Source organism: Lontra canadensis, unplaced genomic scaffold (assembly GCF_010015895.1).
Source record: "Lontra canadensis isolate GAN:19392208 unplaced genomic scaffold, GSC_riverotter_1.0 scaffold1, whole genome shotgun sequence".
In the NCBI taxonomy this organism is placed as follows: domain Eukaryota; kingdom Metazoa; phylum Chordata; class Mammalia; order Carnivora; family Mustelidae; genus Lontra; species Lontra canadensis.
In genome coordinates this window covers 122,610,325-122,637,838 of record NW_022630995.1, presented here as the reverse complement: position 1 = coordinate 122,637,838, position 27,514 = coordinate 122,610,325, and the positions used below count along the sequence as shown (strand labels likewise).

The window sequence follows — 27,514 nt, the reverse complement described above, 5'->3', positions numbered from 1 at the left end:
GCCATCTACAAAAAGCCCACAGAGAATATCATTCTCAACAGGGAAAACTGAGAACTTTTCCACTAAGGTCAGGAACATGGCAGAGATGTCCACTATCACCACTGCAGTTCAAGACGGTCCTAGAAGTCCTAGCCTCAGTAGTCAGACAACAAAAAGAAATAAGAGGCATCCAAATTGGATAAAAGAAAGAAGTCAAACTCCCACTCTTCACAGATGACATGATACTGTATGTGAAAACCCAAAAGACTCCACTTCAAAATTGTTAGAACTCATACAGCAAAGTGGCAGGATATAAAATAAATGCACAGAGCTCAGTTGCATTTCTATAGACTACAATGAGACAGAAGAAAGAGAAATTAAGGAGTCGATTCCATTTACAATTATACCCCAAACCATAAGACACCTAGGAATAAACTTAACCAAAGAGGTAAAGAATCTGTACTCAGAAAACTATAGAACACTCATGAAAGAAATTAAGGAAGACCCAAAGAAATGGAAAAACTTCCATGCTCATGGATTGGAAGAACAAACATTGCTAATATGTGTATGCTACCTAGAGCAATACACACATTCAAAGCAATCCCAATCGAAATACCATCAACTTTTTTTCACAGAACTGGAATAAAAAATCCTAAAATTGTATGGAACCATAAAAGACCCCAAATAGTGAAAGGAATGTTGAAAAGGAAAACCAAAGCTGATGGCATCACATTTCTATTTACAAAGCTGTAATCATCAAGACAGTATGGTTTGGGTATTATATGAAAACAATGAATCTTGGAACACTACATCAAAAAGTAATTATTTACTGCATGGTAACTAATATAATAATAATTTTTAAAAGGTTGTATGGTATTGGCACAAAAAACAGACACATAGATCAATGGAACAGAACAGAAAATACGAAAATGGACCCTCAACTCTCTGGTCAACTAATCTTCAACAAAGCAGGAAAGACTATCAGATGGAAAGAAAGAAAAAAAAAGTCTCTTCAACAAATGGTGTTGGGAAAATGGGACAGCCACATGCAGAAGAATGAAACTGGACCATTTCCTTACACCACGCACAAAAATAGTTTCAAAATGGATAAAAGACCTAAATGTGAAACAGGAATCCATCAGAATCCTAGAGGAGAACACAGGCAGCAACCTTTGTGGCCTTGGCCACAGCAGCTTCTTCTTAGATGCATCTCCAAAGGAAAAGGAGAAAAGGCAAAAAAGAGCTATTGGAACTTCATCAAGATAAAAAGCTTTTGCACAACAAAGGAAACAGTAGAAAAAAACAAAAGACGACCAAGAGAATGGGAGAAGATATTTGCAAATGACATATCAGATAAAGGACCAGTATCCAAAATCTATAAAGAACTTGTCAAACTCAACATCTAAAGAACAAATAATCCAAACAAGAAATGGGCAGAAGACATGAATAGACATTTCTGCAAAGAAGACATCCAAATGGCCAACAGAAACATGAACAAGTGCTCAACATCACTCAGCATCAGGGAAATACAAATTAAAAGCACAATGAGATACCACCTCACACCAGTCAGAATGGCTAAAATTAACAAATCAAGAAATGACAGATGTTGGCGAGGATGTGGAGGAAGGGGAACCCTCCTATACTGTTGGTGGGAATGCAAGCTGGTGCAGCCACTCTGGAAAACAGTATAGAGGTTCCTCAAAAAGTTGAAAATAGAGCTACCCTATGACCCAGCAATCGCACTACTGGGTATTTATCCTAAAGATACAAATGTAGTGATCCCAAGGGGCATGTGCACCTGAAAGTTTATAGCAGCAATGTCCACAATAGCCAAACAATGGAAAGAGCCTAGATGTCCATCAAGAGATGAATGGATAAAGACGTCGTATATATATACAGCGGGCTACTATGCAGCCATCAAAAGGCCAAAATCTCGCTATTCACAATGACGTGGATAGAACCAGAGGGTATGCTATGCGAAGTAAGTCAAATCAGAGAAAGACAATTATCATATGCTCTCTCTGATATGAGGAATTTGACAGGCAGGGCAGGGGTTTGTTGGGGGAAGGGAGGGAAAAATGAACAAGATGGGACTGGGGAGGGAGACAAAACAAAAGATACTCTTATGCTCAGGAAACAAACTGAGGGCTGCTGGAGAAAAGGTGGGAGGAATTGGGTGGCTGGGTGATGGACATTGGGGAGGGTATGTGCTATGGCGAGTGCTGTGAATTGTGTAAGACTGATGATTTACAGACCTGTGCCCATGAAACAAATAATACTTTATATGTTAATAAAAAAATAATAAAAAATAAAGCAAAATAGAAAAAAAGAAAATGCAAATTTAATGAAAACAAGGTTTTGTAATATTATGACCTGATAATATTAAACCTGATAAAGCAAATTCAAGGCAAAAACAGAGATTCAGTTATAATGGGGGGCAGTACAAAGTAAAGTAATATCAAAATTAATTTTGAAAAATCTATAAAGTATTCAAGAGATCTAGATCAAAATTAGTCATAAAATGTTCAAAGGAGGGGTGCCTGGGTGGCTCAGTGGGTTAAGCCTCTGCCTTCAGCTCAGGTCATGATCCCAGGGTCCTGGGATCGAGCCCCGCATCAGGCTCTCTGCTCAGCAGGGAGCCTGCCTCCACCTCTCTCTCTGCCTGCCTCTTTGCCTACTTGTGATCTCTGTCTGTCAAATAAATAAATAAAATCTTTAAAAAAAAATGTTTGAAGGAAATTTTTAATTTAATTCTCTCAATCAGTGAGATGTAAAGTAGGTAAAATAAAAAGTAGAAAATAAAAATTATATACTTCATAATATTGATTTTTATCAGAAATTACTATTTTATTTTGTCACACATTTTATATATGTCTGTTAAGATTCTTTTTTAGCTTGTTGATATAGTAAATAATATTTAGCGATTATCTATTGTGAAATTAATAAACTCCACAAGACCATAATGTATTTTCTTTTTTATAAATTAGTGTATTCTATTGCTAAAGTTTTGTTTAGAATTTTTTTTTATTCTCATGGAGGGTATTAATCTGTAGTTTTCTTTTAAAAGACTTATCCTTACTCCCACCTTCCATCTTTCCCCACTACTACATATGGCTAGTTTATTATCAAAACTGCATATTATTTTTTAGTGTAATACAAAGATACCACCTACATCCCAGTTATACCACAGACAATTGTTTAAAAAGCATACTCCTGAGCCCAGACCAAAAACCTGAGTCAGAATCTGTTGGAATAAGATCTAAGAATAAATATTTTAAAAAGCACCAGAGACATATATACACTGAAATTTGGTCATATTTATTCTAATTTTATTTGTATATTTAATTATTATATTTGAACTGTTATAGGTTGATTTAGTAGCTTTTGAGGGCATCAATTGAGCTATTATTATAATAAAATTAATTAGTGCACTTCCAGTTTCTCCTACCTTGCCTTCACATCCTCTCCCACATTTTGTATCTTAGAATAATATCTATATTAAAAGAGTTATAATATTTGCATTCTAGATTCTAATCATAGTTTTTATATTTTGTAGAGTTGTTTCTGTATTTAAAATAATTTCATATCATACAGTTGGGTCTTGCTTTTATATCCAATCTGACAATCTCTGCCTTTTATTTTTTTATTTTTTTTTAAAGATTTTATTTATTTCTTTGGCAGAGATCACAAGTAGGCAGAGAGGCAGGCAGAGAGAGAGAGAGAGGAAGCAGGCTCCCTGCTGAGCAGAGAGCCAGACTCAGGACTCGATCCCAGGACCCTGGGATCATGACCTGAGCTGAAGGCAGAGGCTTTAACCCACTGAGCCACCCAGGTGCCCCCAATCTCTGCCTTTTAAATTGGAGTCTTTAGATTATTTAGATTATAACATGACTGCTGATGATATTAGATGGAAGTTAATTTGCTATTTGTTTTGTATTTTTCCTATATGGTTTTGTTTCTCTTTTCTAAATTTGTCACCTTTTGGATTCTTGAGTATTTTTGTGAATCCATATTATCTCCTTTATTGGATTATTATCTATAACTTTTGGAAAATTTTCAGCCGTTACATCAACTAAGTCTTTCCTCCATTCTTTTGCTGACTCCAATTACACAGATATAAGGCTGCCTGAAGTTGTCCCACTCATCACTGATGTTCTTTACATGACTATAAGTTCCTTTTTTCTTTTTGTGTTTCCTTTTGGATAATTTCTATTGTTATGTTTTCAAGTTTACTATTTCCTGCTGCAGTTCCTAACTCGCCTTCTATTATCTCAGACATTGTAATTTTCATCTCCAGAAATTTGGTTTGGATAATTTTTTATACTTTCACATCTTTAAACAAAAATATTGAATATATCAAATAGTTATAATAAGTGTTTTGATGTCTTTATCTGCTGATTCTAATATGTATGTTGTTTCTGAGTCAGTCTAGTTTGATTTATTTTTCGTCTTATTAGGGGTCATATATCTTTTCTTTTTATATGTTTGGCAATCTTTTTTTTTTTTTTTTAAGATTTTATTTATTTATTTGACAGACAGAGATCACAAGTAGGCAGAGAGGCAGGCAGAGAGAGAGGGGAAAGCAGGCTCCCCACTGAGAGAGCCTGATGTGGGGCTCGATCCCAGGATCCTGGGATCATGACCTGAGCTGAAGGCAAAGGCTTTAAACCACTGAGCCAGCCAGGCACCCCATATGCCTGGCAATCTGGATCAGAAGAAAGAATTTGTCAGTTTTGCCCTGTGGAGTCCTGTATACATTTTGTATAGCTATAAACACTTTTGAGCTGCATTTTTAATACAGTTAAGCTATTTGGAAATACTTTGTTCCTTTCAGGTTTTGCTTTTAAGATTTCTTGAGAAGAACTAGAGAAGAATTTTGTTAATGATTCCTCATTACTGAGGCAAGAATATTCTGGTAAACGCCCAGTGAATTACAAGGTTTTTCAGTGTAGCTAGTGGGTGTTCTCTGGATACCATACTTTAATACTCCAAGGTAATTTTTTTTTTCAATCATGGATATTTTCTTAACATACAGATAGCTCCATACTTTGATAAATACTCAAAAGGAAACCCTCTGTGGGTCTCTGTAGGTCTTTTCTGTGAAGTTTTCTTCTTTCTTATACTCTGACCTGCAAATTCTATCCTCCGTTTTCTCCTCCAAATTCTAACTTTATTTCCTGAATTCAGAGATTCTGCTGGATTCTATCTGTGTTCCCTTCCTATATGCTGAAACCTGGGGATTTTCTAAGGACAAAAACCAGGGACAATTTTAGTTCTAATCTTAAGATTTTCTCCCCTATCTCTCAGGGATTATTAACTAACATGTAGGGTAAACAATTGAAATCATATAGAATATATTTTCTGATAACTAAGGTATTATATTAGAAGTAAACAGTAATAATATCTCTAGAAAAATTCTAAATATTTGAAAATTAACACACTCCCCCCAGATCCATAGGTCTAGAAGAAATCACAAAAGAAAATAGAAAATAATTTAACTGAATAACAGCAAAACTACTACATAACAAAATTTAGAAGGGGAATATTGCTAAAAGGGATTTAAAGTTAAATTTATATATGTAAAAATTTACTTAAAAATAAGCCACAAAATAGTTAATTTAAGCTTTGGTTTTGAGAAGGTACAAAAATTTCCAGTTAAAGCCAAAGCAAATAAAAGAAGTAATAAAATAATGGCATGTATCAAAGAAAATAGAAACATGAAAAATAGAAAAAAGTTTCAAAGCCAAAGGTTAGATTTTTGAAGGTTAATAAAATTAGTAAACCTTTGGCAGAAATAATCAAGGAGAAGGAAGAGAGAAACCTAATTATCAAAATGAAGAATTAAAAAAAGAATGTCAATATACATCTAACAGAAATTAAGAGGTTAAGGGAATATTACAGTCAGTTTAATGTAAGAAAATTCAACAGTTTAGATGAAAGGAATAAATTCCTTGAAAGATATATACTAAAACCAATCAAAGAAAAAATAAAAGCACAGTCCAGTATTTACTACAGACATTGAATTTGAAATTTAAAGAAAAAGAAAATCTTCTCACAGTGAGAACTCTTAAGACTAGATGACTCCATTGGTGAATTTTATCAAAGAGTTAAGAAAGAAGTAATATGAACTCCTTCATAAAAAAGAAGAGAAGGAAACACTAACCAAAATATTTTATGAGGCCTTAATACTTAAGACCTTAATACTGATATGCAACCTTGACAGAGTTCACAAGAAAATGGTTATATGGACTAATATTCCTTATGAACATAGATGTAAAAATCTTCAACCCAGTATTAGCAAAGTGGTTTGAAGAATACATTAAAAAAAAATAATACATCAAACTCATGTGAGAGTTATACCAGGAATGTAAGGTTGGTTTTTCATTAAATATAATATAGACACACACACACACACGCACACACACACACAATTTAGAAAGACCCACTACAGTTCAATAAAAAACAACAGCAGCAAAGACTATTAAATCCAATTTTACATAATGGCAATTGATGTAAACAGACACTTCTATAAAGAAGATATATGAATGATGAATATGCATATATAGAAGTGATCAACATCATTAGTCAACAGAGAAATGCTAATCACAACCACGATAGGATTTCTACTGCTATGAAAAAAATTAAAAGCGGTAACATTTGTAACCAAATGGTACAAAGTGTGAAACAACTTGTATCTCTCCGACATCTTAAGTGGGAAAGTAACCATTTGGGAAATGCATTGGCTCTTTCTCATAAAGTTCACTATATATCTATTTTATGACCTAGTAATTCAACTACTTTTCTACTTTCTTAAGCAACATAAAATATATCTCTACAAAAGGACTTAGGAAAGAATATTTATAGCAAGTTTAATCATAAAAGCCAAAAACTTGAAATAATCCAAACATAGATCAAGAGAATGGGTAAATTGTGCTGTACTCACACAAATGAATGTGACCCAGCAATAAAATCTGAATGAATTAATGATACATGCACCGACCTGGATCAATCTCCAAATCATTGTTTTATGCAAAGGATGCCAGATACAAAACAATACATATTTTGTGGCTCCAAGTGTACGAAGTTGAAGGAGAGACAAAATTAATCGATGGCAACAAAAATCAGCACAATAGTTGCTATCAGGGTGGGGTGGAGATTGACTGGAAGAGGACATGCAGTTGATCAAAAGTCTACCTTTTGATTGAGGTAAATAATCACATATGCGTATACCCTTGTGAAAACTCATAGAATTATATATAAATCTGTGCAGATAACTGTAAATTTTATTTTAATTAAAATATAAAATGGAAGGGGATTTGTTCTGAGTTCTGGGGCTGGTTGAGGTTTCAGCAAGGCTGCAGAAATTCAGGGAATCTTCCAATGAGTTGGCGGTACCCATGCGATCGACAGAATGCAGACCAGCGAGACTACTGGGGGACTTCTGCCCCATTTCTTTAGAATGTTGCTGCCCTTTCCCCTCCATCCTTAGTTTCCCCTCCATGTCTCCCTCTCCCCACAGGGAAAAAAAAAAAAAAAACAAAAATGACAACAACAACAAACGCTTGGTAGAGCACTCCCTCACATACATCTACCTCAACCCTAGCTGGTAAAAATCAGGAAACAATTAGCACAAGAAATTACTATTTTAATACACATTAGGTAATTATTTACTGAATGAACTCCCAGCTATTAAAACCATCAATAATTAAATTAAAATGTTTCCTTTTAGAGAGTTATGAGATCTTGAAGGTGGTTTTAATTAAAGAGTTAGTGTTGGTCTCCTAAGTTTATAAAATCCATGTAAGGAGAAGCTTATCTAAGATTTTCCATCTTGCTCCAGAATCGTCGTTCAGCATTGAAGAACCAGTGGTGCAGCCACTACTTTGCTCCTGCCTGCCTCTCATTTCAGCATTCCTGGTCCCTGATTTGATTCAGTCCCCACCCAGATGCTGTCACTTGGTTCCATGACCCCTTTAAGACACTGCTCCCTTGGACTTGGCTGTTGCCTCGCTTCAGCTTCCTCACTTCAGCTCTAAGCCTTGGTTACTATAGATTCACCTGTGGGCCTCTCATGCATTATGGAATATATTCCCTGCTCCTTGGAACCCACTTGCATCATGTGTCCTTCCAGCCAGTCTCTAGCAGTGGAAAACAGAACTGGGGAGGAAGATGATAGGAGAAAGAAACTATGGAAAGGACACAGGCTTGGGACTAAAACAACCTGTTTAAGAAATGCTCTTAAGGGGTGCCTGGGTGGCTCAGCATCTGCCTTTGGCTCAGGTCATGGTACCAGGGTCCTGGGATGGAGCCCCGCATCGGACTCCCTGTTCAGCGGGAAGCTTGCTTCTCCCTCTCCTGCTCCCCCTGCTTGTGCTGTCTCTCTCTCTGTCAAATAAATAAAATCTTTAAAAAAATGATGTTAATTTGTTTAATACCATCAGTTCTCTGCAAGGGTGACATAATTGCACAGTCATGCAACTATCTTTAAGAAGGTGCTGTGGGCGAACTGTACTTTTTAAGGCATGGTAAATATGTTTCAGTACAAATGAGTAGCATGAGTAGCAAAACTGCTCAAAGTCTATGCTCAACGGTGTTTTGCATAAAAGTAGCACCACATCAAAATATTGACAGTTCCAAAATACCATCCATACTCTCTAATTTTATCCACTAAAAAAATTGCTGTTGGGACCTGTTGTTGTTGTTGTTGTTTAAGTGTAATACTCATGACTTTAATCATCTGTTTCATGCTGTCTTTGAATATAATGACAACAAAAATTCACTTGTTATTTTTTTCCTTTATTTTTTTGTGTGAAGATAATGCAGCAATTTTTTAACTTTAATGTGACACCACGTGCCTGTATCATGATCTGCTGTGTGCTTTTTGGCAAGTAATTTGTTAAAGTGGTAAAACTTGGCAATGATTTACAAAGGAGAGTAGATTTAGAGTTAGTCATTTTCATTTACTTCCATTCAGTGACATATTCATGGACTAACAAGAAAGAGTTGAGGTTACAATTAACTTGTGGACTCTCTAACCCACAGTCCATCTTCCCTATAACCTCACCCATATCTAGGAAAACCTGTGAAGTCTGTGGACATCGGACTAGTGTACCACTGCAGAAAAAAGGTCAATGATCTAACAAGTGTCTTTTATAAATCCTCACAAATCAATCTTTATACATTCATATTTCATCCCTTATCAACTTGAAAATTTTAGATTGTATTCTTCCTGAGCCATCATTTCCTTTGCTCATCCTAGGATGTTAATCCAGAATTTATATTCTGTGATTTTTAGATCATTAAGTCCTTTTATAAAAGATTTAATTTATTTGAAAGAGAAAGAGTGAGAGGCAAGCAGCAGTGGGGGTGGGGGAAGCTGAGGGAGAGGGAGAAGCAGACTCTTCTCAGCAGGAAGCCTGATGTGGGACTTGATCCCAGGACCCTGGGATCATGACCTGAACCTAAGGTAGACGCTTTACCAACTGAGCCACCCAGGCACCCCTTGATCATTAAGTCTTGATATAATTACTTCTTCCTCCATTCCAATCAACCTATGATGGGGGAAAAAATTCTTTCCTTATGCTTTACTCCTCAGTCCATCTGTCCTAATGGACCAGTTTTAAAGAATATCTTGATCACACTGGCCTTGAAACCAAAAAAGGGGAACAAAAAAAAAAAAAAAGATAAGTCAACCCACATCACTGTAAACTGAAAACCCCAAAAAAGCACTCAGAAGGAGAGGATCAGGCTGAAACCAGAAATTACACCATTTGGGCAAATCTCAAGATTGTCAAATTGTCTGACAGCAATTAGAGAACATATTCTCCCTTACATGTTCTCCCTGTATCTTAGGGGATAGAAACCTAAGAACTGAGAGTGGTTTGCATTTCCCCAAATCCCTGCCAGCAAGGCTAGAGTTATAGTCCACAAATGGGAGATATTCACATGAATTTTGAAAAGCAAAAGAGAAGCAAAAGGCATTGTTTAGTCTATGGCAGGGGAAGTGGGCAGGAGCCCATTATGGGCTTAGCAGGAGGCAATAAGATTTTTTCGATGGAAATCTAGTTGACACATATTATATTAGTTTCAGATGTACAACACAGTGTTTGGACAAGTCCATAGGTTCTGCTGTGTTCACCACAAGTGTAGTTACTATTTGCCACCATACAAAGTGATTACAAAACCATTGATCATATTCCCTGAACTCTACTTTTTATCTCGACTTATTCATTCCATAACTGGAAGCCTGTACCTCCCATTCCCCTTTACCCATTTTGCCCATGTCCCACCACCCTCCACTCTGGCAACCATCAGTTTGTTCTCTGTATTTATGAGCTTGCTCCTGCTTTTTGTGTTCTGGTTCTTAGATTCCCTATACAAGTAAAATCATATGGTATTTGTTTTCCTCTGTCTGAACTTATTTCACTAGGCATCATAGCCTTCCATATTGGGTCCGTCCATGTTATCACATATGGCAAAATCTCATTATTTGTTATGGCTGAGTAATATTCCACTGTGTGCATTTGTGTGTGTGTCCATTAATCTATCAATAGACATTAGGAGACAATGATATTTTAATAGATAAACCTGTACTCTTTCCTGTGCATCGTCCACTCTCTGTTGTAGGCACCGGTAGTGGTTTCATGTAATCTTGTATTTCCTGGTTTCTTCAATGCCAGTGGCAGCTTTTCCTTACCTTCACTTCTCCAGTTCTTTGAGTGATTTTGCAAGATTTTAATTTCCTGTATTAAATGAATTTTTGCTGGAAATACCTAGCATGGCTTCTTTTTAGTTATCTGAATCATGACTAGTAAAGTGTACTAGCCTCTCCATGCTTCCCTTGTGCAAGGTTCTAGAAAATTTTGAGTGAACCCAAAATGGAGTATATGTATAGAGCCCTTTCCAATTATGCAAGTGTCTATACTCAAGGCCTTCAGTAAAAACTTTAATCCTGAACAAATACATATCTTTTCTGGACTCCTGGATGGCTAAAACCTGACTTTCCTACAAATTGCATAACAAAACTAGGATAAGTTTATGGCTTACAATCTTACAGATCTACCTCCAAATCTTGGCTTTAATATTTACTTGACTCATTGACTCAGATTCCTTGATGGATATTTATTGATCACTAATTGGTGCCAGAAGCCACAAGTACCTGTGCTACCACAATGATTAAAAGAACCCCTGTCCCCCTCCCTCATATGCTTAAAATCTAGCAGCAAAGATTATAGAAAGAGAATTTGCAAGGGATAGAACATATAAGTAGAGTCAGGTACTAAAGAGTCTTCCAAATCACAGAAAGGTTTTGACTTTACCATAAGAATGATGAGGAGACATTGAAGAGTTTTCATCAGAAGAGTGATTTGATAAAATTTTAGTTTTTGAAAAATCACTGGCAAGTGGGTAAAAGGTGAATTGGATAGGAAGATGACTGGATGTAGAGAGACAAGTCAGGAAGCTGCAACATTAAACCAGATGAGAGAGTACCGGTCTGGGGAGATAATCACAGCCTGAACCATGGTGGGGAGCATAAAGAGGAAGAAAAATGAACTGATTCAAGCAACATCCAGGAATGGGAACAAAATGTGGGAATTGGACGTGGTGATAAAGAGACACAAGAATGAAGGGTGACTCCAAAGTGTAAGGCTTTAGGGAACTAGATGAATAGAAGCATCATGATTAGAAAAGAAATACAGGAAAACAAAGTAGAGGTGAAGCAGGGTGTGGATCAAAATGGCAGGTTCTGTTTTAGACATGTTGGATTTAATCTGCTGACCATGCAGACATGTCAGGTCAGCTGATGGAAATAGGTTTGAAGTTTAGAAAAAAGTTCTGGTCTTAAAGATTCAAACACTGTCAAAATACGGATCATAGTTGCAGCCACAGGAGTGAGTACATTGACTCACATTCATGTACAGAAAGGAAAGAGAGCTAAACTGTCTAGGAGTCATCATCATTATTACTTTTTTTTTTATTATGTTAAACCTTACTATTTCATCTTGGACAAAAAATCTGAGATAAAATATCACAATTTTTCTATAATTTCCCACATTTTTTTTTATTTGAACAGATAAAATCACTACATAAAAGGTTATTTTGTTAATGAGTTAACAGAACTAATTAGATCACATATGTTAATTGGATCATTAATTGGATTCTAATAATATACTACTACAACTGTGATACAGTAACATACACATTTCCTACAGGGTAAGAATTCTCCAAGAGAAAAAGAAAACCCTTTTAATCACAATTATCTATTAACATCCTAAGCAAAGAAACTGCTGTTTACAGGACAAAGAGCTTCTTCTTGGATAGTTAGGTCAAGTCCAACAGAAAAATCAATTTGTCCATTGCATGATATATTACATACATATTATTTTTTGTTTATTTCTTAGTCTTTCACTGTTTTCATCCTTTTCAGTATTCCACTGAAGTCCATGTCAAGTCCACATCAGGAGCTTTATTCTTCATCGGAAATAATTCAACAAGAGCCATGGTATAAATTTTAAATATATCCATAAAATAAAACTCTCCAGTTTATAAAGTTAATGTGTGTAACTAAACATAATATTCATATTGAAGCTTTTTAAAATTTAAGAAATCTATTCACAAATTCAGTCATACTGACAAAATGTGATTACAATAAAATTTCTTTAACAGCATCCAAAGAAGTACAAATATTTTAACAGCTCAGTGAGCTTTCATAAACATACTAGTGTTTTAAGCATCTTTGGCGGGTGCTATTGAAATAAAAATTGTGTTCACAAAATTATTCAGTGAAATATACTCTAACATCTACACTCTATTATTTATAGGTAAAATTTTATTATGTATATATTCATAAATTATCCAAAATACATAGCTAGGTATCTTGAGAGGAAGATAATTTTTATTTAAATTGGTCCAAATAGTACTTTTGCAATGCTTTTAATATTTCTTACTAAGTGGTTCCATTTTGATGAAATTATATTGTTTTATTAATTCTGAATGGGTCCATGGAAGATGAATTTCAAAAAATAACACTGCAGTGTTCTGTAAACACATTAGAGCTATGTATCTGTGCTAAAACTATTTACAAATAACCACAAAATGTTGCAAAACACCACTAAAATTATTTCCTAATCTGAATTAATTTTTAGTGAAGACAAACTCAGTTCCAACATAGAAATAATACATGTTCAAAAAGATATAACAATTAGAAGTGATTAAAAGTTTTGTGTTGTATGCTTATCTGTTATGTAAATAGCATCTATATAAAGCAGCATAACTTGAAATGAGAAGCTGAATGACGGTTTACATTTCTATAATTCTGAGAAGTTCATCCTTGCCTTCCTAGTTGAAGAAAGTTTTCACTAAATGTGCATTTGGTTTTAAGAACAACAGGCTAACTGAGTGTTAATGATTTTCCCTATCACTGGCCCAAATACTAATTACATAGCAAATTTCAGCTTATTTCCTGGAAGTCGTTCAAATAGTTGAACAACTGTAGTTCAATGCTCCCTGAAGGATTAGTGCGTAGGAAGAATAATTCTTTAAAAAAATACAATAAAGAAGAACCTGCGGCAACCTAGGGAAAGTGGTCTTGGGTGGTCTTTCCATCAGATGAGGGGACAGTGAACAGCGCATCACCCCCCAACCCCATCAACACCCTAATATGATTTGAAAGACAAATTATTCAGCCACAAATTTTTAGCAATGCTAATTATCCCAATAATCCCAATGCTAATAATCCCAACCTCATTCAGGTTTCCTTCATTCAGGGAAACAGTCAAAAGCCTTTGTCTCTGCTTTTACCCAGACTTTGACCCACCATCCAAGCAACTTAGGCAAACCGTGTCTTGTATCTTTGAATATGAGTATCTTTACCCAGGCGCTGCCAACCAGATTTCCACAAATTCCACTGCAGAGGCTTCCATTCCGATTCTCCTTTTCTTCCTTAAAGTGGGAAATCAGGATGCACCCGAGAGCCCTCCTCAACCAGATTTATAGCTCTGGGAAGAATTCATCTACAGATTTTCAAATCAGAGCTTCCTTAAACGTTGGTAGCCTCTGTGAAAGAGTCATGGGGGCCAATGTTCTTTTTCACTTCCAGATTCTTTTTAGTCTTGCATGTCACGGACACCTCAGAGTGGATGGCATCCAGCCTCTGCTCACAGCGGAAGGCTGCGAGGAAAGCCTTTCTATAGTTGCTGTTCATCCAGCCATAGAGGAGGGGGTTGGCAAAGGTGGAGCACATGGCAATGATATGGAACACAGTGAAGATGAGCTTGTACTCCTTCAGGTCGAGGACTTGGTTGTCAATGTCCACAGCGAGCTGGAACGCGTGGAGAGGCAACCAGCTGACCGCAAACACCACGACCACACACACCAGCATCTTGGTGGTTTTCTGCCTTCGCTGGTGGTAGTGATCATTGGCAGCTCCGGGGCTCACGTGGTTCTTAAGTTTACTCCAGATACGAGTGTAGGAGAAGGAGATGATGCCCAGAGGCAAAAGATACAGGATTAACAAGGAAGAAAGACTGTAGACCGTGCCATAGATGTTCTTCTCCTCGCCAGGCCACTTCTCTGTACAGACCATGATCTCAAAGTCGGGAATAATTTCAATCAATGAATACTCGCGGAAGATGGCCAGGGGGCTGGCCAGCAGGGCGCTGATGCCCCAGGCCAGGCCGATAATCAGGAAGCTGATTCTCTTGGAGATCTTGCTCTCCAGGTGGTACACAATGCAACGGTGTCGGTCCAAGGCAATTACTGTCAAGGTGATGGTGGACACTTGTACCGCCAGGCCCTGGGCGTAGGGTACCAGGTGGCATAGGATGAGACCCATTTTCCACTCCCCCATTAAGGTGTAGGTCAGAGTGAATGGCAAGCACAGGGTGTTTACCAGAAGATCTGCCACCGCCAGATTGGCAATGAAAAAGTTGGTTACGGTGCGCATGCTCTTGAATTTGATCACCACGTGAATCACCAGAGAGTTTCCAATGACCCCAAGCAAGATGATGGAGCAGTAGGCTAATATGAGGATAATCCGTACCTCAATCAGCATGGTGCTGTCTATCAGCTCTGGCTCAGGGTCAGGGGCCAGCTCACCTCTGGGAGTGGTTTGCCTTGGATGATATTTCTCTACTTTCATTTCTTCCACTGTCTGGTTCTCATCAGCCTCCGCACCTACTGGGCCCATTTTCAGCTACCAGAAAAAGAATCTACAACTAAAAAAAGAAAAAGAAAAAAAAAAAAAAAAAAGATGTAGAAGAAATATGGAACAAGGAAAATATACATCATAAATGGACTGGCTTCATTTTGCTGAGGCTCAAAATGCCTGTCTCCTGATACCTAAAATTTCACAGAGTATACCATTTTAAGAAAGCAGGCCCAATAATAAGTCTATTCACAAATACGGATGTGTTAAACCAGGTCCCTGAAACATGTATTACCGGTGGTAAAATGTAATACCTCTAGTATAGACAGAATTTCACCACGAATGCTATCAAATGGATTCAACCTATTTTAAGTGGGATGAATGTTAGAAACTTTACCAATTAATTTTATAACTCTGACAAATTCATCAAATTCATCAAATTTCTGACAAGGAAAATGGCCTTCAATATCTTGACTGCTTTAAATGTATAAATATAGCAACAAATTACACAGAAAAGAGAAGAATATTAAAACACTTTGCAGGGTGCCTGGACTTCGGGAGTATAACATATTTAAGATAAACTGAGCAGATTCCACTCCATAACCATTTCTTCTCATGTTTGGATTAGTGTTAAAAATAGGTAGACTGTATAAAATAGTTGCATTTTTTTTAATAGTTGCATTTTTTGATGATTTGGAATCAACTTCCTACTGACATACAGCAGAATCCCACCCAGGATCTATGGAGAAAATTTATCCAAATCTTAATTAAGTATATATCTCTCTCTAATCTCTAAATACCAAAGTTTTCACACTTTTCTTCCCCAGTTGCACCCCACCCAAAGCTTTTCCTTCTGCATGCCCTACTTCAGTCAATGCTATCCCCATGGATTACACCAGGTACAGTTAAAAAGCAGGCAACCGTTCTAGGCTTTGTCAACTCCTTTAGCCACCACATATAAGAGAGCCCTCAGACTGATCTGGTATACCTCTCTCAATACTCCTCATCATTTCTACCACATTGACTTTGTACTTCTCAGGTTCTTACCACTGTTATTCTAATAGTCTTCTGACTTATCTCACTTCTTCTTCTCCTACTTTCATTCATTCATTCATTCATTCTTAACAATAATAATTGAGCATCTGCAAAATGCCAGGCCTGGACCCACCCTTGTGATGCTTACACTTACTCTAACATGCATTCAGCTAGCATTTGAAAACCTATGTCAGGAACCAGGATTTGTGCTGGGGGAATGACAAGAGGACAGCATGTCCACTCTCAGGCTCTTACCTTTGACAAGAAAGAGCCTACTCTGACATGAAAAGTGTTGTTCTGAAATTCAAATGTGATCATATCATTTCCCCCATGTCTCCAGATTGCTTAAAACAATATAACATATTGGTTACTAATGTGAAATTCTCTTTTCAAGCTTGTAAAAACATCCAGAGCCCAACATCATAGTAAGTTTTGAATGTAGTCATAATGACAAAAGGCTGCCACCATTAATTCAGAACTTCTTTTAAATAAATTTGGTTTTTACTAATCATAATGACATCTACCTACTTTGGCAGGTGAGTCATATTTATTCAGCCCACAGACAATGCCTGGGTGGGCCCCCAGCCTCCACTCCTTACCCTTCCTCTGGAGGGTTAACTCTTGCAGACTGTATTTTCCGGCTCCCAAGTCATTCGGATGCTGGCTGAGTATGATCACAGGAGGCACTGGCAGATATTTAAAGGACAGAAGAAGGGAGAAGCCCCTGTCTTCTTCTCTGTCCCTCTCTCCTCTGGGCAGTGCTTCAGTAGCCCCTCTGTGCCTCTGGTTCCCACAGGATTAGTCCATAGTGATTCTATTTCCCGTGGATGGCCCTGGTCCCTGGGCTTTGGTCACACCACCTACTCTCCGTGTCCCTCTGGCTGGGGATAGTAATGACTCTTTGCTCTTGCTAATCCTTGAGTGGCGTCAATAGCCTCTGTTCGGCTTATCGCTTGTGGAATCAATTATCTGCATTTAATTTCCCCTCCCTCACATTCTCGAACAGGTTCTGTTTTGCATGATCTGCTGTTACCATGCATATATGATGTCATTAATTTGCTCTCCCACTAATGGTTCTGCACGTGTACATTGATAACACTGGCCTATAAAAGATAATCCCAACTCCATTAGATGACATTCAGCGCTTTTCTTGAATGAATTCCTGGCTTCATCCTTCCTGACATATCAAATGCATATGTTATGCTTTACTCATACTAAACTATTTCCAATTCCAGCAATGCATCAGCTTTTCTCATGCCTCTCTGCTTTCTCCATTCTGAACTGGGAAGCCTCTCAGTTACCCCAGAAATCTGTGTCCACTTCTAATACTGCAAGAAGCATAAGCCACAATGCAATTATTTCCTCACGTAGTCTCTTTCAGGACAGAAACTGGATCTTTTCCATCCATAGTTTAATCCTTAGCACACTACCTAACACATTGATGGTACTCAATAATTTGGTAAAACAAACGTGAAGGTAAAGGAAAGCATAATTTTACCAAACACTTGAAGTCAACAAAATTCAAAGTAATAATTCTTTTCCTTTCCTTAAGATAATTGCTTATACGGAATTCCTTTGCTCTGATATGACATTCTTGTGCTTATTTTCTGGTTCTCACTCAGGTAACCACCTCTGCAAGACTTGTTCCAAGGTTCCTCTTAAATCAGTCTCTGATTAGAGCATTAAAAAATTCCAGTCAGTGTACACCATAAGGAAACTTCCTATCTCATGGGCCTCTCTCTCTCTCTCTCTCTCACACACACACACACACACCCTTTCGGAGTCTTACTTGCAGAGAGAGAGAGAGATTTCTATATACTCATATATTTGCTTCATTGACATGTTCTAGTTCTGTCTGCATAAATTTCAAATAATGTGTTCCTAGACCTTCTTTTGTATTTGCCTCCATTCTCTAGAAATTAGGGGGAAAAAAGTGAAACTCATTATCTAAATCTTGAAGTGTGTATTTGGTAGGCTGCACCACTTCCCTGAACCTAAAGGAGACTTTACAGAGCACAGTTAGTCAATCCTGACAACTCATTAATAGGAATAGCAAGACTCCATGAGGTCTGAGTTTGAGGTTTGCCATGAGCTAAATTGAAAGTAAGCATGAGAGAGAAGAATATTAGTTTATTAACTTATTTTGGTTTTTCTTTTCAGTTCCATTTTCTTTATTTCAGAGCCCCTTTACTTAAAAGCTTCTCTACAGGAATGGTTATTGATCTACAGGCAATTTGCATATGGGCACTAATCACTGTTTTAAAGCACACAGCTGGCTTTCAGCCAGGTCAGAGCACTCCTGAGAATGTATTATTTTAGGGTTGGGCTTCCAGAAAAGTGGAAGAGGAAAAGGGAGTCCATAGAGGGAGCTGACTGATTCAAAACTTAAAAGCACAACAATTAAAAATGAGTCGATGAGGGAAAAAACACTTTATTTGAAACAAGGCAATGGAAAGCATTCACATGGGTCAAATCATTTTAGAACTGTAAATGGTAACGTTTTCTTGAATAACTGAATCTTCAGAGTTTCTGTTGCAGAAATATTTCTTTGTAGGATAGGAAAATGAATTAAGGCTTTTTTTTTTTTTTTAATTTGCGGGGCTTTTTGCAACAGTACTCTTATTACCACAGGTGGCTTAATAAAACTTAATATCTTGTCAATCACAAAACCTTCCAGGAGTGTTTCTCAGGCAAAAAGTTCCCAGGAATTATGCCTTACAGCCCATACTTGTTAGTCCTAGAGAGAGGGGAGTGGACTCCAAGAATGCTACATACAAGACATGATTGTTTGCTTCATAAGCAGAAAGTTGAAACTAGTCACCTAAAGGTCTGGTAATGGATCACTTTCTTTGTGTTTGAACTTCTGGCCTTTGCTTGCCAACAGCATTGTCTATTTCATGTCACTGAATTTAAATGATGTGCCCCACTGCAAAATGTCTTAAAGCTTTTAATTTTGCCTCCTCCTCGTGCACCATATGCTCCTACCCAGTGGGTGAGCCCTTCTGGTGCAAAACCAGTGAATGCTTAAATAAATGTACTTGTTCTTGAACAGCTTTAGCGAATCCAATATGACCTTCAGCTTTAGACAGGTGTTTGATTAAAAAGAGGTGGGGAACAGAAACCTTAACAACTTGCTGCTCTGGAAAGATGATGACCTCTCTCTAAGTAGGTCAAGGCAAGAGTAAAAACCTTCAGCAGAAAAGGAAAATTCTAGCTAAAGTAGAAAATGGTGATGGTACCACCCCAACCCCCACCTTCAGGCTAAAGGAGAGTGGGGCGGGGGGAAATTCCGCACACTAGTGAGGATCTCTCCCATACCTTCTTCACAGGACTAGAACTCTTCTTTTGTGGGTATTCTCCTTCCCAGAATGTGAATCAGAGTTAGGACTTACACTTACTTCCCCAGCGCGGGCGTTTCTGCTGAGACGTGGAAGCCAGACGTGCACAGCCGGTCCGTGCGATGATTAACCAGCCGTGGGATCCGAAGAGGCCACTAGAAGGTCCCCAGGGGCAAGCCCAGTTGTGCTGCGTCCTTTCCGACGGTGCAGGACCGTCAGCGCCCCGCGGAGCCACGCGGAGAGAGGCGGCAGCGCGGCGTCCGCCCAGCACCCGAGCCGCCGGGAGCTGGCGCTGCTCGGCTCTGCCGCGGACCTCTGCGGCCAGGCGCGCTCGGGCACCGCACTGCGCCGCGCACAGCAGCTGGGTGAGCGGGTGAGGATGCCAGGCCGGTGGGGGGCGGAGGCACGGGGGTGGAGGGTGCGGCAACTCTTCCCAGGAAGGAAGAGAAACAGGTGCAGAAGGTGGGGGGCGACAGTTCCGCAGCACCAAGGGCTGGACGGAAGTTTCCGTGGCGAAGGAGGGGGACAGTGTCTACAGTGTCGCCTCTGCCTCCCGGTTTGGAAGCCCGCGCGGCGGGACCCTGCTCAGCGCGGCGCCCCCTCGCGGATCCCCACCCCACTAACACGGGTAAACTGCTACTTTGAGCCCACTTCCCAGGTGACCCCCAAGTGTGATACTCTGAGCGTGTGCACCACCCCAATTTCCTTCCCCTTCCACAAACCCCTCCCTTTGCTCTCCGCTCCTCAGTTTCGCGGTGAGAAGCTCCTGGAGTCGGGGTTCACCAAACTGGCCAGGGAAAAGTCGAAGGCGAAAGCGACTGTGGGGCGCCCACCCAGCCTCGGAGGAGGGTGGTGCGGTCCCTGGCGCAGCGAGCAGGAGGAGACCTCGGGCTTGCAGGGGGCCGATGCCGAGGCAGAAGCTCTCACCTTGGAAGGGCTGAGAAAATCCCACAACTTCGACCAGGAGTTGTTTCTTCTGTTTGTTTATTTGCTCACAGGAGCAGAGGTGGGGAGCTGGACCCGCGCAGAACCGTAGAAAAACGCCGCACAGTTATGCCAAGGACAAACCCTGGGTACCCTCGCCCGGGGCTGGAGCGCAGGGCGCCGGTGCTCTAACCGGGCGGTCGCTGCGCTCCAGCGAGGAGGTAAAGCGAGTTCAGATGCTTTTGCCCACCGTTGGTAATTCCTTTCACAGGTGCCTGCTGACAGTTTACAAGTTAGGTATTGCGAGTTCAGATTCAAAAGCCCGCGGGCAGTCTGTGGGCTGTGCGCTCTGGCTCCCGGCAAAAGCTCTCTAGGAAGAGAACACACTGCGAGACAAACGAATCACAGTCTCTTTCTCCAGTTAGTTGATTTCCCGATCCTTCGCTCTTCGATCATGACCAAAGCCACTTGTGCCACTATGAGTGCGAGCCTCTGGAATTCTTTTTTTGGAGAAGCCCTCAGCTAATGCCTTGAGCCCAGTGAGCTGAGGTAGCGCATCAGAGCAGAACAGGACGGTGGCGTCAGTCCACAACGCTGCAGAGTCTGTTTCCTCGAGATTGCTCCCGGGAAGCTCTATTTAGAGCCATTCCTTAGAGAAATTTACAACCAACCTTTCTTTCCCTTGTTCATTTTTAGAGAAAATTTTTAGATTTTCATTCTTATCTGGGCTTGCCCACATCCTAGTAATACTGCGTATGTAAGGATCTTCACACAGTGTAATCTGAAATTGATCATCCGGTTAATGTAGAATTATGCCACAGTAGCATATTTATGTATAAAAGAAAGGCATTTGGGCTTTTCAATTACCAAGAAACAAAACTAAACAGAACTGCAAATGTCCAGGATGTTCTACATAGTTCTACTTAAAATATGTCGGTAGATATACTTACCTTGGGGAAATATTCCTTGCTCATACATGTGTTTTATGCAACAAATTCAGCACTTCCTAAATATATTTGCCCCTGTGAAGAGTGAACTCTGTACTAAGGAGTTGAAATTTTGGAAGACTAGGAATGGCTTGAAATAACAACAGCAAAAACATATAAGAAAACAGACAAGCAATCAGATTAATTGCCTTGGAGGGCTCAACTGACTTGACTGATATTGATTCTATGAACATTTTTGCCTCCATTACAATTGGCTTTCAAAAGCTGCCTAGGACTCTTATACAAATATTTATCATAATTATTCCCATACAGACATGTGCACGTTTTAGGAAACACATAGTTCCACAGCAACTCCAAGAAGATTAAATGATCTCTTTGCCTCTCTTCCAGTAAAGTACAGAACCGAATGAAACACTGATCTATTGAAGTTAAAGTTGCTTTATCGCTTGTCAAATTATCAAGGGTAGTTTTGGTAGTTAAATCATGATATTTTTGTGCATTAAGGTCTAACTGATACCTTTTGATGTGCATATGCTCTGTGCTATGAGAACAGGAACCACTCTGATGAATGCCAATAAACCCTATTGAGATGCTGATAGAAGTTTGTGGAAGCAGTGGTGAAATGCAGATTAATCCAAATTGAGATAGGCCAGGATTGGTCTGCCTGATTTCTCTGGTGTCAAATCATTTAGTTCCTCAGGCAGTTCCGCAGCTTAGAAGAATAGATGTCGACTGTTCCTCAAATAGGATGAGGACTCAAACTCAGATGCCTACCAGACTAGGGCCAATGACATAAATGCATACACCAGCTAAGCTGTGGGAGACAGTGGGGAGTGGTGGGTGTTAATAATACCGTTGAAAGCACAAAAGTACATGCCTTTTCTGAAGGAGGAGGCTGCTGATTCCACTGAGTTTCCTTGTAAAAATTTAAATTCAGTATTGTCAGATCTGACATTTTAAGAGAACAAAAATTCATGTTCTTAAACATCTTCCAAATTTTCAAGGAAAGAAATTAATTCTTGAAAAGTCAAGCCCCCAGGCGGGTCAGATCTATGCAGGCCAAAATAGAGATGGGTAGATAACCCACAGTCTGGTCTGTGGGCCTCCAATAGGGCCGCCTCTGATACGAGTATGTGATGTTTGATGGACCTCCTCAAGCACATTAGACATGGCTCACCATTTCCCCTCCCCCACAAACCATTCCTCAGTGCTCATAAATATAAAAGTAATACAACCATAGATTAATTGCCAAATAAGTAACTTTTTTTTCCACTTTGAGTTGAATAGGTATTTTCAGTGAGACTCCAAAGTAAAGGACTTGGCGAATAACTGAACGATCAGTATTTTATGTTGTTATGATGAAGAAATTTCAGACAAACTCTTTGTAAGACAAGACAAAGTTAGAGAACATTAGTATAGAAGAATATTTATGATGCTTTTTTTTTTTAGATGAAGTACATCATGATATGGATTTCCTCAGTCTAAATTTATTTTGAAAGCAAGGAAGCTTCCCCCACCCCATGGTGTAAATAATTTTATTGTTTAAAGTAACTTACAACCATTATAAAAAGCAAAAACAGGGGGAAAAAAACATAGAAAGAAATACACATGATCTATAAAACATTGCTGTCCAATAGAACTTTCTGTAATGATGGTAATGTTCTATATCTGTATTGTCCAATAAAATAACCACCTAGCTACTTTTGGGCATTTGGCTTTTGGGCACTTGAAATAAGGCTAGTGAAAGGAAACTGAATTTTAAACTTTTTTTTAAAAGCACCAAAAACAAAAAGTGTGTTTTGATTCCTAATGGAAATTCTTCCTGTGGTCATTCCTGCCAGAAAGCTAGCTTTTTTTTTTTTTTTTTTTTCTCACCTTAATGTCAAGTTTTCCTGAAAGACTTTTTATTTAAAAATATTTTTATTTTTTTATTTGAGGGAAAGAGAGAGAGTGAGTGAGAGAGCGGGGATGGGGAGGATGGGGTTCAGAGGAAGGGGAAGAGAGAGTCTCAAGCAGACTCCCCGCTGAGTGAGGAGAGCAAGCCCAACTTGGGGCTCAGCCCAACAACCCTGAGATCATGACCTGATCTGAAACCAAGAGTCAGACCTTCAGCCAACTGAGCCACCAAGGCGTCCCCTGCTCTTCCTGAAAGACTATTAAATAACTCTCAAGTCATACCAAACTGAATTAAATCCTGGTCAAAACAAAACATTGCAGTGCAGCTGGAGTGTGGAAGCTGATTCCAGAAGGAGAAAGAAGTAAGCTCCACAGCACCAAAAGAGAGAGCAGCAAGCCCAGACAAAGAATTCTCTAAACCCCAGTAATGTAAGAAAAGCTCAGTGATGCTAATAAAATAATGTACTTAACTCTGACTAAACAAAAGAAGCTTAATAGCAAGTCCCTAGTTAGGAAATTTTAATAATCAAATTAGCTTAACAGTTATAGTGTTTAGGATATTTGAAACTGATTCTGTCTTGCTTTATTTAAGTGTTCAACAAATTCAGTTATTTATTTGTCCTTAGGTTTATTAAGTCCTACTTACAGGAATTCATGTTAAAGTTTCAATAGTACTCCCTTTAGTAAAAATTATAGAACCTAGATATCCTAATGGTCATTTGGTTATAATATTGATTCTCAGTTGGTTGTAAATATATTTCTGATGGGATGTGTCTACCTTTCCTTTCAGGCAGGAAAGGCACAGTGGAAGTTAATATCCTAACAGATATGGTGGAACTTGCATCAGGTAGACACAGAAAAAAGACACCGGTTTATATGAATGGAGCTACAGGTGTTTTAACTTTTTAAACAAGTCTTTATTTAAGCTCAACTCAGTTTTTAAAAACTGGACTGTCTAATCACATTTGAGATGAAAAAGTAATGCTTCCTTCAACATCCTTGCAAACTTGGCTCATTTATAGCAAGCAGGCCAGTAAATGTGTGAATGGCCAAAAAATGGTCATCAAATAATCCATTTCATGAAGCTGATTGGCTAGATTTTCTTTAAAATTTTGTAGGCAGCAGTATGTTGTGAAGACAGGTGTCTCACTCAAGAAAAGCAGCTAGTCATTCCAAGCGAAATAGATGCTAAATCCTAAATTGAGCATAAATATCATTTGCTGTGATTTTGATCTCTCTGGATTTGGAGTTTTTATTTTTGTTTTGGATTTTTAATTGCAGATTCAAAGTGATTAAGCAGGATTGTAAGCACTATATGCAACATTTTGCTGAGATTTTTCTCTTTCAGTGATTATCCAAATGGATATTGAGACTGGTAAGGAACCAAATCTAAAACGATATTGAAATGCAAATGATTCACAGTTCAAATTTTAACATAGAACAAAGGAAGGGACATTTTTATGTGGAATTCAGAATTTAATCAATGCAAATTTTCATTTGATTATCTGAAACATGCACAGAAGGCCCATGGCTAAAGAGGAAACATGCACCCTTTTAGAAATTTCAATTTTATTTAATAAGTGTTTATCCTTGTAGCATATAGAGACATAATTTGATATATATTTTTTGAATCATACTCAAAGCAAATTTAATTTTTAATTTTTCTCAAACAAATGCAAGCGAAATCAAAGCTCTCTCTCATGAAATTACTATGGGTACTTCTCGAAAGATGAGAAGTTAAGGATTTATACATAATTTTTACATATCATTTGGAGATGGTGAAATGGCTTATTGAAGTAAAATTTTTTAAGACATTAATTAAATAATGCTAGTAAGATTTAATTCAGGACTCACTGTTCTTTGTTATAAAAGAGAATTATGTAAAATCCATATGAATATTTTACTGTTCACAACTCTTACCAACAAATCTTTATTGAGAGTCTAATTTGTTACACATGCTGTGCCAGACAATATCCATGTAACCATGAATTACACACAGACCTGTCACTGATTGTCTCTAATCCATTAATGTTTTATAAATTTCAAAGTAAAGAAGTACCACAAACAGATTAAGATTCTCTAGTAGACAATGTAGAATCCTCTGGGGAAGAACCATCATCTACATATGTCAAAGTAAATTTTTCAAAGTCAAAAACATTTACAAACAAAATATATAGTGAGTACATAGCCAATATTTAATTGAGTACTAATGGCACTAGCACAATAGTAAGATGCCAAAGGCAGATACCTATAGCTAGTCAACATAAGAAAGAATCTTGCATTGAACTGAGACCTTACATATAACATTGGTTGATAGCCTGATATGCAAAAAAGCCATAAATTATGAACTTATATATTCCACCAGACAGAAACCATCCGCATCTCTCCTGGAAAATAACCAAACTTAATTTTCTCTAAGCTTGCTTCAAACTTACAGAGACTGGGTTCTCACCAATGGTAAGTGATACACCAAATTAAGTAAGCTTCCATCGCCTGGCAAGTCCGCTGATACTTAGGCTCATAAGGCAGTGCTCCCATCTGACATAGAAAAGCGTACGATCCCCACTCTGGTGGTTTTTTTTTTTGTTTGTTTGTTTGTTTTGTTTTGTTTTGTTTTGTTTTTTGTTTTTTTTTAATTGTTGCTTGACAAACCATCCCCAAAATGAGTAGCATAAAACAGTCATTCCATGCTGCTCATGGTGGGTCAGAAATGTGTGCACCGCTTAGTTAGGTGATTTCATCTCTGATCCGTGTGGCCTCAGCGGGAGGGGTGGGGCTGTGTGAGTCTCTTCTGGGATGGTAGCTTCACGCACATGCGTGGGTCTGGGCTGGCTTCTCCGTGGTAGCTGGAGGATGCGTATTTATCTATCTTCACACACGGAAAACTCAGAGCAGTAAGACTTACTGCATGGCTTTTGGCTTCCCCTAGAGAGAACTTTCAAAAGAGAGTATTCTAAGAGACCCAAGAAGAAATAGCAAGGCTTCTGATGATCAAATCTCCCAAGTTCCAGAACATTTCTTCAGCTACATTCTTTGGGTGAAGCAAGACTCTCAGCTCAGCTTATAAAATGGGAGAAGGGGAATCTATTCTGCCTCTGCAGGGGAGTAGGGCATGTGAGCACGGGGAGGAAAGGAACTGATAGTGGCCTGAGAGCAATGTCATCCCTTTGCCTTATATGTATTTTGGATGTATCTCTGCGTGTGTGTGTGTGTGTGTGTGTGTAATACATCCATTAAAGAGGGACTCTTCTGGGAAAAGAACAGTAACCTCAGAAATTCCACAGTGAATTTTTCTGCTTTGGCTTGCAATTTATAAAATTATCAGGGCCAGAAATCGCAAAATCTAAGATCTTCGCTGCCCATGGAGACCCTGGGGCAAAAATACATGAGGAAAATAGGAGGGGTGTTTCCAATATCTGCACTTTGGTGAATACAGTGATTGTGATAGGTGCAAATAAACAACTTTAGGTAGGTTTCTCCCATGATGACTTACTTAAAGTGAATAGTACTTAAACTGGTTCTTAGAAACCCCGGGTAAGATGACAGCATAACATTGCCTGATAGCCAATTCCAATATTTAAGTACACCATCCTCAACACAACTTTCATTGAGTAGTAGAGCCCAGGAGGAACAGTGGAGAGATCTTCTCTATCCATGTGTTCTTGCTGAGTAATGCCCAGAAGTTGGTCTCACAGGATCTGGGGCACTGCCCGGAATCTGGTTTGTTTGCTGTGTGATTTAGAAATGTCTTTTGATCTTTCTGAGCCTCAGTTTCTCCAACTATAAAGTAAGAAGTATGTTCTTAATACTTTAGAATAAGAGCACAGTCTTAGTTCTCAAAATTCCACAGGTTGGTTTTGGAAATCTTCAAAATATTCTTTGTATCTCATTACTTCTGATGTCTCTCCCTAGCTTTTTCTTAATTTATTATCCATATTCTGTTTTCTTAAGGCCCCCCAAAATAGAACCATAATTAAATGGCCTCAAGTATTTTGAACAGCACAGTAATAGTTTTAGATTAATCTTGAAAACTCTTTAAGAAAAATGAGGGGTGGGTAAAAGCATGTATTGGAATTGCTAAAGGCATCTGACAGTGAGTGTCAATGAAATTACTTCGCTTTTCCCCAACTAAAAACAAAACACACAAACAAATTAAAAAAAAAAATAAAACAAGGATGCCTGAGTGGTTCAGTAAGGTAAAGTCAGTTAAGCATCCAACCTCAGGTCAAGTCATGATCTCAGGGTCCTGG

General features: G+C 38.5%; 2 protein-coding genes across 3 annotated transcripts in view; one reads left to right on the top strand and one right to left on the bottom strand.

Moving 5' to 3' along the window:
• Positions 1-12,942: 12,942 nt before the first annotated feature.
• Positions 12,943-15,175, bottom strand: NPY2R (neuropeptide Y receptor Y2). The gene has a single exon (XM_032862839.1). It carries the CDS (start codon positions 15,164-15,166, stop codon positions 14,018-14,020), a length of 1,149 nt encoding a protein of 382 aa, XP_032718730.1. The 5' UTR covers positions 15,167-15,175; the 3' UTR covers positions 12,943-14,017.
• Positions 15,176-19,575: 4,400 nt separating this feature from the next.
• Positions 19,576-27,514, top strand: part of LOC116870759 — a 36,588-nt gene continuing 28,649 nt past the window's right edge. Inside the window, exons 1-3 of one of the 2 annotated variants that reach the window (XM_032862820.1) lie at positions 19,576-19,862; positions 20,246-20,410; positions 20,496-20,642. In XM_032862820.1, the coding sequence (XP_032718711.1) occupies positions 19,620-19,862; positions 20,246-20,410; positions 20,496-20,642 (555 nt within the window). In that variant the 5' untranslated portion in view covers positions 19,576-19,619. Of the gene's footprint in view, positions 19,863-20,245; positions 20,411-20,495; positions 20,643-24,301; positions 24,640-27,514 lie in introns of those variants that run through there. The other variant, XR_004383291.1, reaches the window with a different exon arrangement.